At 41.8% G+C, this 9,344-nt stretch overlaps 1 protein-coding gene across 1 annotated transcript in view; it reads left to right on the top strand.

Moving 5' to 3' along the window:
- The first annotated feature begins 2,684 nt into the window (after positions 1–2,684).
- The window catches only part of PGGT1B (protein geranylgeranyltransferase type I subunit beta), a 72,558-nt gene continuing 65,898 nt past the window's right edge, over positions 2,685–9,344 (top strand). The window contains exons 1-2 of the mRNA XM_054987216.1: positions 2,685–2,851; positions 6,886–7,004. Coding sequence (XP_054843191.1) covers positions 2,706–2,851; positions 6,886–7,004 — 265 coding nt within the window. The 5' untranslated portion in view covers positions 2,685–2,705. The remainder of the gene's footprint in view (positions 2,852–6,885; positions 7,005–9,344) is intronic.

Genomic DNA, 9,344 nt, shown 5'->3' with positions numbered 1-9,344 from the left:
TTCCTTCTTCATCTTGGTTTATTGGTTGTACCTCAGTTTACAGTAGAAATTCAAGCTGCTGATAAATACATTTTTCAGAACTCAGAATTTGCAAGAGATGAGGTAGATCACCCTAAATGAGTGTTATGGAAAATATGAATTACTTCCTGATTGCCCATCCTCCAAAACAAGTTTTATCTCAGTGAAACAAAGAGACCAAGTGTTATGTTGCCAGTTTTTCCTTACAGATTCCAGTTTATATCAAATGTGCTGCTTTATTTTGAATGCTGTGGAGCAGAAACAATTTCTCATACTTTTTGAAAAGTTTTAAATTTTGTAGAGAAAGATTTCCTAAACTGTGATTTATGGTGCACTTTCTGGTGGCTTGCAAGATAGGGTCAAATCCAACAGCGGCCTAGGCTAAACAGAGGCCATTTCTGATTGTATGAGATGGGTGGGTGGGGGTCTGATGGCCACACACCTTTTCTCTTAGATGCAGGTATTTGTCACACTCCAGAGTATTATGGAGACTTGTTACAAGGGTTGCAGGAAGGAGGATGTAGGGGCTGGTATGTTCTGCTAGTAGAACTGAGCTCCCATATGATAGGATCCAAGTAATCAGAAACAGCAAAGTACAGAGGGTCTTTTCCCACAACAAACACTGATGGAATGTTGAATTAAAACTGGAGTCATTTTGCACTGCCAAACTGAATATATGTGAAGAGGAGAAATAGGAAACATTGCTAGGTTGCTGTTTATTGGTTTGCAGACGTTTTATGTGCAGGCCTTTAACTAGCCTTCTTCATTAGTGGTAGAAACTGCCATCAAGTCATAGCTGACATATAACCACCATCCCCTTGGGGTTTTCAAGGCATGAGACTAACGAAGGTGGTTTGCCATTGCCTGCCTCTGCATAGCAACTCTGATCTTTGTTGGAGGTCTCCCATCCAATTATTAGCCAAGGCTGACCCTGCTTAGCTTCTGAGATTTGAGGAATTTGGGTTTGCCTGGACTATCCTGGTCAGAGCACATTTGAAGTTATCACCTTATACACTAATAGCTAAGGGGGTCTGATCTGTGGATACTTAAATCTCAAGACTGGAGCTGTGAAGAGCCAAGATAGGTCTTCCTACATCTGAAAAATGACCCGGGTTTGCAGAAAAATCTGAAATCTAAAAAAATACATTGGTGGGAGTTAAAAACCCAAAACAATAAAGGGAGAACCTGTAGCTTTAACCAGATGCCCTCAGTGACTGTTGTTAAGCAATAATAACAGTTTAGCCAGTATTCTAGGCTTATACTCTCAGCCTAATCTGCCTCTCTGGGTTGTGAGGATAATATGGATAGCGTTCCAAGGTGGCTGCTAGTGGCGGGCAAACTCCCAGGGGTTTGCTTCCTTGCCCACCAGTGGTTGGTGGGAGGTGGCAAGCTTCTGGAGGTTGCCCGCCACTGGCAGGCACCCCAAGAATGTGTGCCACTTGTGAGCGCTCCTAAGGGGCATGACAAGGTCACCCCCAGAAGTGACGTGGTTGTGCTGGCTGTGTCATTCCTGTGCCTCATTTGGGGCCCAAATGGGCCAAATTGGCCCTGCACAGAGCGTGGGAGTGCTTCCATAGCCACACGACATCACTTTCGGGGGGGGGGCATCATCACGCAGGTGCTGGAGCACGCATGCGTGAAGAAGACTTCGCCACCGGCACAAGGTAAATGGCAGGTCCCCCCCACTCCCAGTGAGAGGGTATAGGGTCCTGGCAACCCTAAATATGGAGGCAAGGGAAATGATGCAAGTTACTTTGGTTCCCCATTGTGGAGAAAGGCAGTATATAAATGGAAGTAAATAAATCTAGATTAATGTGGGGGACAGATAAAAGGTAAGTTGTTTTGTCAGTTTGAAGGATAGAAGGATGTAGGTAAGGTGAGGTACCCCCTGCATATCCTTGCAGGTTACTCACCATGCAACGACCCGGCTCAGGTGGCACCAAACAACTGGGCGGTAGGGGAGAGGCTGCTGTGGGGAGAAGAGAGAAATGAAGATGGGACTGACGGGTGAGAAGTGGAGAAGGAAGCAGGAAAAGAAGCTATAGGGAGTTTCAGGGAAGGGAAAAGGGACATAGTGTGAGATGCCCCCTCAAGTCTAATGGGAGATTTTTTCAAAGCAGAAAACCAGGCGCGTATACTCAATGACACAAATGAAAAGCTTTGTTTTTTTTTACAAAGTTGTAGATGGGGAAAGCTAGTGCTGTACATGGCTCATTAAATTCACTGGATACTCTAGAAACAAGTCTACAAGAGAGCTTGAGTCCAGTCCCAAAAGATGAGCCTGCTGATAAACCTAAAGATTGGCCTCTCTGCGAGACCTACCTACAGCAAAGATTCTCAGCTACCCTACGAAAGTCTCAGTGCTTTGTGCTGATCTGGCCTCTGTTCCGCTGTTTAGTTGAAAAGACTTACGAACGCGGCAGCCCTGCCTAAAGTTTCCACATGGCAGCGTTCAGCATAAAGCAGAAGCGAACGCCGAGCAGTTTTGAAGCAACTTCTACTCAGCGTCCCTGACGCCAAGTCCCGCCCCCCCCGCCGCAGGGGGCGGGGCCGAACTCTCTCCACCCCCAGCTGCCCCTCCTTGAGGGCACTGACGGCCCAATTAGCATAGCGCTCAGGCCGTGCCACGTGACCAGGCGCTACGCCTGTCAGACGCTGCGCGCGAGGATAGGGAGCGGTTGGCCAACATGGCGGCGAGCGCTGTGCTGGGCGAAGAGGAAGGGGGCTTCGGCGACGGGGAGCGGCTGGATTTCCTCAAAGAGCGGCATGTGCGGTTCTTCCAGCGCTGCCTCCAGATCTTGCCGGAGCGTTATTCATCCCTGGAGACCAGCAGGTACCCTGGAGGGGCGGGATCTCTCGAGTGGCGCCTCAGGCGGGGGGCGCCCGGGAAATGTGAGGTGACCGAGCACCTGGCCCGCTTTCTCTATCGGGGAACCCTTTGCTCTGCCTGGCTGCCTTTGGCTCTTTGTGATGCGAAGGCGGCAGGAGTGTTGCAGAGCACGCTCGGATTGTTGAGTACTGACGGGAATTTACTCTGCGTATGGTCAGAGATATTTCTGTTCACGTGCTTGGTAGCAACTGAAAACGCTGTCATAGAAACCGAGCGTGTCTGAACAATGTTTTCCTGTTGCCTTAATGTGTCTGTGAGCGCGTTAAGGGGGGATGTCACATGACCTGGAAAGAAGAATTGGGTTCAGACTCTGGAACTGTAACAGGGGTGCTCAGAATTAGTGTAGTGTGTACTACACTTCATCTTGTTTTACTAGAAACAGTATGACATGCATGTAAACTTAGACTGGAGTTACTCTGCTTAGGATTGCGACAACTAGGGCAGCCTCTTTATTAAATATTCTCTTCAACTCAGTCAGCTGTTATTTAGAACAGCAGTGACCAACCTCGTGCCATATGTAACACACACAGCTCAGCTCAGTTTGAGATTCTTTTTTATTCTACTTATTCTACTGATCAATTACTTAAAAACAAGGAGGATCTCCCTTATTCCTTACTGGAGCTTCTATAAAAGAATAAAGGACAAGTGGTTTTCATGTTCTACTCTGTAGATATACTACCACTAATCATAAAATGCCTCTTGGATATATGTCATCCTCTTCATTGAGACTTGTACAATATTATTTGCACTTTGAGTGGCTTTACAGTATATAAGCCACATTGAAGCATGTAATCTGTATTTTTCATTATGCTGTCTTCCTTAATAATTATGCAAGGAATATAATTAAGTACTAGTAATAATACTAATAATACTGATTATATTGTTACTAGTAATAGTAATATTGTAATAGTATTATTATTAGTATAGTGATGATATTACTATATTAAAATATTAGTAGTAGTATTATAATGCTACCAATAATGTAGTATATAAGTAGGTCTTTCTGTCTTATGCTAAATTTGGTCCCAATGTTGAAATACAACAATAGTTGCAAGTAAAGATGTATACCACACATGAATGTGCTTTGATATTTATCACATTGCAAAACTTTGGTAAACAAAGTCACACCTACATCTAAAGTAGCAAAATGAAGGACAAATCTTGCTTAATTATAATTGTTGTTTGAAGTACTGTAAAGCTTTAATTATGCCTCACCCAAGCATTAATTCATTACTCTATCTCATGAGTAATGTAAGCTTCCAAAGTGAAACTAAGAAGTTTTAGAACTTCTTAGTAGGAGTTGTATTGAACTTGCTGTGTAGTTAATTAGATGTAATCTTACTAGGTTCAGTTTGCTTACTAAGCCAAAGGGTCTTAAATAGTATGATTTCTACTTCAGCTCTCTGGCATGTAAACAACATAATTCTTATATAGTTAGTATAGAATAATGTCAAATGAGTATGACAACATAAGAAGTAGTTAGAGAATTAAAAGATTATATTATAGTGCTATGCTATTTATTGCACAACTTATATGGTGCAGAGTAGTTTGGTGAATTACATATAAAGGCACTCAGAGCTTCTAAACTCATTTGTGGGTCTACTACTACCATCTGAAATAGTGTCTCTTGGTCGTTGCGTTGTCTCACGTGTGACTTGGTTAAGCAAGAGTCCTTTAGTGTAGTTTTTATTGTGTTAAACCTTGAGCAAAGCACAGCTATGTAATGTAGTCTTGATTTATCATAAACTAGCTTGATGCCCATGCTTCGCTATGATATTTAACTACTTTAAATCCAGTTATAATATTTATGGGTAAGCAATGTTTTTGGTTTGGGGTGGGTGGGTTGAGTTTGTTTTGTAATAGCGTAGTACCCAAACTTCACAAAAGTGTTTGAATAAAGTGAAACATATTGATGCCTAAAATTGATGAAGTGAATTTCGAAATGTAACATTTATTGAAGAGATTTTTAAAAGGAAAAGATTGTAGTGCAAGAAATAAAGTGAAAAATACGTACAACCTTATTTTTCTACTGAAGGACCTCTTTGTAGACCTCATTGGTGGTTTCCCCCCACTTTGGAGCCCCCACTTTGAGGAAAAGCTTGTGGGCTTGGAAGCTAGGAGGGTTGAGCATGTTGAGGAATTCCACAGGATAGTGGATCGCAACATCCATTTGCACCACCGAGTCCACAGATCTGTACTCCATTTCTGCCCCTTCGAGGGAGTTAAGTTGTGTTTCTTTAATGATGGCAGCCTTGTCTTTCTTGGGGGTCAGAGTGGCACACTTGCACAGCCCGTCCATAGACTTCTTCATGATAGTGACGATATCAGGGTATATCGTGGCTATTAGGTCTGCTAGGGTCATCACGACTGTGCCCAGGCCTGCAGGGATGGTCACCTTCCCCTTGGACTCAGGACTTGCTGGTACTTGCCCTCTGCTGCTCAGTGCACTGCAGGAGTATGATGTGCATATTTCTTTGCCACATCTCTAAGTTGCTTTCTCCTTTTAGCATTGGTATATCTTGCACAATGTCTGCCAGGAAGCTTCTTGGGGGTAGTAAGAGGTGATGGCTGCAAGATGTGTGAGGTGGAGTTGGACCCCCATTTGACCCCTTTTGACCCCCTTAGGGGGCGAATTTCTTAGAATTCCTTCTTAGTGAGCCTCTACATCACAAAAAGGAGCGTTCTTCCCAAATTTCACACTTCTTGATCCAGGGGTTTGGGCTGGGCGTTGATGAGTCAGTCAGGACACTTGTCTTTATATATATATAGATTAGACATAGAATCATGAAGGGGATTTATTTTAGAGTACTCTGCTTGCCAGTTCACATACCCCTTCAGCCAATAACCTCACTGTTTGGTGTGACCTACCAAAAATGAGTTTTATTGTTTAAATAAAGCTAAAACACATATGACCCCTTCCAGGGTCCTTTGTGTAAAGAACAGTTACAACAGAGAACCTTATATACCTTAGCACATATGTTTACGGGATAAAACATCAAAAAGGTCAATACAAACATCCCTTCAGAATGATGTATTTCCCAGAATGCATGACACCTGAAAAGCTTGAGTGACAAATGAATCAGACAAACATTTCAAAAGCTGGAGCCATATTTTTGTTTTACTTTTGGAAAGAAGCTCATCCAAGGTTAAATCTTAATCATAATAACCAAAACAATAGGATGTTTACACTTTGCTCAGAGACCCGTCTCAACTACCCTGAGACCTAGCTGACCTGCAGGTTATCTCAGAAGTAAGGGCGAAAGAACTAGACATTAAAGCAAGGTTTCCTTACATATCTGTGTACTTTTAGCTTGGGTGTATGCTCATAATGGGATTTCTGAAAAGAGGATCTAAAAGATCCTTTAACAAACCACACGAATCGCTCACTTCTTCATGCAATCTCCCATGGCTGTGCAATGTACTCCGTTCATATGGTTGTATCATTCACAGATAGCTAATTACATGCCTTTCATTACATCATGGGAAAGCAGCTTCCATTTAAAGCCTTACTGTCTTTTCTGTACATATATGACTTGTACTACTAAAACCCCCCATTTAATAATGTAAGATACATATATTAGTTGTGCCTGTTTGTCTTGTGCTATTTTTCTGAAGCAGCTCTCAGTGGTGTAGAATAGCTCAGTGAGCTATTCATCATTCAGCTTCCTACTGTTCTGCTGCCTATGAGTGTCATCTGCTTCTCCTGTCAGGAAGAGGCTGCTGCTATCAGTTTTTCACTCTGATTAAAAGTGGACTTGAACCACACAACCACTTTCTTACAGAACAGTGTATGAGTAGTTCTCTAAAGCTTTGTATCAGGTTTATAGCACTTGTGTCGGTCTCAGTTTGTGCTGAAATTAACATACATGCAAATACCTTTTGAATGGCTCAGACTGTTCAGAAGTATGACTGTTTATATGTAACAATCTATTTGTTATTGATGGCAGGTGGTAAAAACTGCCTTTTATCATTTTCAGGTTGACAGTTGCTTTTTTTGCACTCTCTGGTTTGGATATGTTGGATTCCTTAGACGTGGTGAACAAGGAGGATATAATAGAATGGATATATTCTCTGCAGGTCCTTCCCACAGAAGACAGTGAGTGAGTTTTTAACTTTTCTTTTGTAGCTATTCATTATACTTATATGTACCTTTTTTGCTTTTGAGAATGGTAAGCTGAGCAATTTGCAAATACATATTTCAGTTATAACATCAGTAAATATGGTTGAGTTCTAAAATTGCTGTTTCCTGTTATGTGAATTTCAGGAGGTGTAGAGCAATCCTCAGCAAGAGTGTTGTGCTTTGCTGGTAGTGTATGGATGTGTTCAAGTAGAGGAAGAGTCTTATTTATTGTTTCTTTGAAACTCTAGAAGTCATTATCTTTTCTACATTGAGAAATTAAAAGGTATTTCCTCTATTCCCTCAAAATGTTTCTGAAGCTGTTTTAAATTTCATTACAGAATATGGGTTATTAAAGTGTTTTCTTGTTGAATGGTTGCTCTTTCTTAAGACTTGTTAGACTAGCTTTACAGGAAATATATGTAATTTGCTAAGAAGATAATTTGCCAGAGCTGTAATTAATTACGTTATAAATGCTAAGCCAAACTTTTTCTCCTGTGAGAACTCAATGGAGCAATGTCAAAGAAATTCAAAGTGTATTTGTCTGTCAGAGCTCAGGGTGTTGTCCACTCCAGCATCTGTTGTCAGATATTCTGACTATTCCAAATCCTTACTATCCAAGAAATAATGGTTGGTAATAACATATTAAAAACAGTGAGGCAGAAAAACCTTTCAAGTTACAATTTCTAAATCTCAGTAAATGTAATTGCATAAGCACACATCTTATTTACATTTCTATAAATCCGTGGAATGTTAAGATAAAATAACTTATAACCTTTGTCCTTTTTCATTTTCAGTGAGACAAGCAGACAGTAAATAGATATTTACTGTTGCTTAGAGCAACAGGCAAACAATTGTTATACTACTACAACTAAACTGTTACCACTGGTAGTGTAAAATTTCACAAATGCTCATTGATACTCTATTACTGAAAAGCTGCACAGTAGAAAATACAGAGTTCTAAATGGAGTTCTCTTTGCCAAAAATCAAAGAAAGCTTCCCAGAAGACTGAAAAATAGAACCAGTGAACTCAGCCATCTCTTAATTTAACCAGTTGTCATTTTAGAAAGTTTCATTATCTCCCAGATTTCATTAATCCAAGATCTTATGTTCAAAACTTTCTGCCTTTTCCCAGTTCTGTACAAGTACAATTTTTGCTTCAGTGGGTAAATCAAGAATTATGTCTTGACTATATTTTGGAATATAGTCAAATAATAGGACTAAGAATAAAAACTCTTTGGTTTATTTGAAATTATATGTGCTGCTGTTTTAATTCAGCCCCCAAATCTCTCAGCTACTGTGCATTTCCAAAACATACTTAAAATTCATATTATTATGATCACATTTGCAGCATACAGGGCTTTTTTCAGCTGGAATACTGTGGAACAGCATTCTGGCAGCTCTTGAAAATACTCACATGTCTGGCGGCCTTCCCCTCCCCCTGATCACGCTGCATTCTGGGAAATGTAGTTTCTACAGGGAGGGTGAGTTTGTAAGACTTTTGCACTTCAAAAAAAAAACATATCCTGCCTTCTTCACCCCCTCCCCTTTTCCAGCAAGGAAAACTGCAAACAAAAAGGGGAGGGCTTCGTTGACACCAAAGCTCAGAGGAAAGGGGAGCAATTTCCAAAAAAGACGGTGGGGGGAGAATTTTCAACTCCGCATCCTTCCCTTCTTACCACCAGCTCAGACGCAGCAAACAATTCACTCCATAGAAACTCCTCTGGAGAAAAGGGAAAGAAAAAAGCCTGCAGGGTTACATGCAGGGGCTCAGGAGGGAAAAGCCAAGCTGGTCTGTTGTAGCCATCAAAATTGCATTCCAAAAAAAACGGCTGAAAATCGCCTTGGTTATGCACCATTTTTTAAATTGCTTCTTTCCCTCCCTCGCCTTCCTGAGTGGAGCCTAAAGCAAAGGAAAAGAAGGAGTTGGGATGGGAAGAGCAATTCCAGCTAGGACTTTTCTCCCCGGTTCCAGTGCTCCCTTGGATGTGCAAAGCTTCGCCAGCAACACAGAAGGCGAGGCCGAAGAGACTCCTCCCCCCCACTCCAGCCCCCTGCGCGCTCTTGCTGCCTCTTCCGGGTAGGCAGATCTCTCTCCCAATCTATCAGACGGGCTGATAAAGATCTCCTGAGAGTTCAGCAAGTAATGGCCAGAAGGAGGGGAGGTGGGAGAGCAAAAGTGGGAGGAGGGAAATCCAGTAATCCAAGTCAATTTTAAGGCTCTCTTTTGTGTGTCACACTTGCAGCAACTGGAAAGGGGGAGTCATTGTACATTGTAACATGTGCAAGGCAAAGGAGGAGAGGAATTCACTGTTGCTC

Source organism: Eublepharis macularius, chromosome 8 (genome assembly GCF_028583425.1).
Source record: "Eublepharis macularius isolate TG4126 chromosome 8, MPM_Emac_v1.0, whole genome shotgun sequence".
NCBI lineage: Eukaryota > Metazoa > Chordata > Lepidosauria > Squamata > Eublepharidae > Eublepharis > Eublepharis macularius.
Note: the sequence above shows the minus strand (reverse complement) of the source record. Positions and strands in the feature narration are given on the sequence as shown.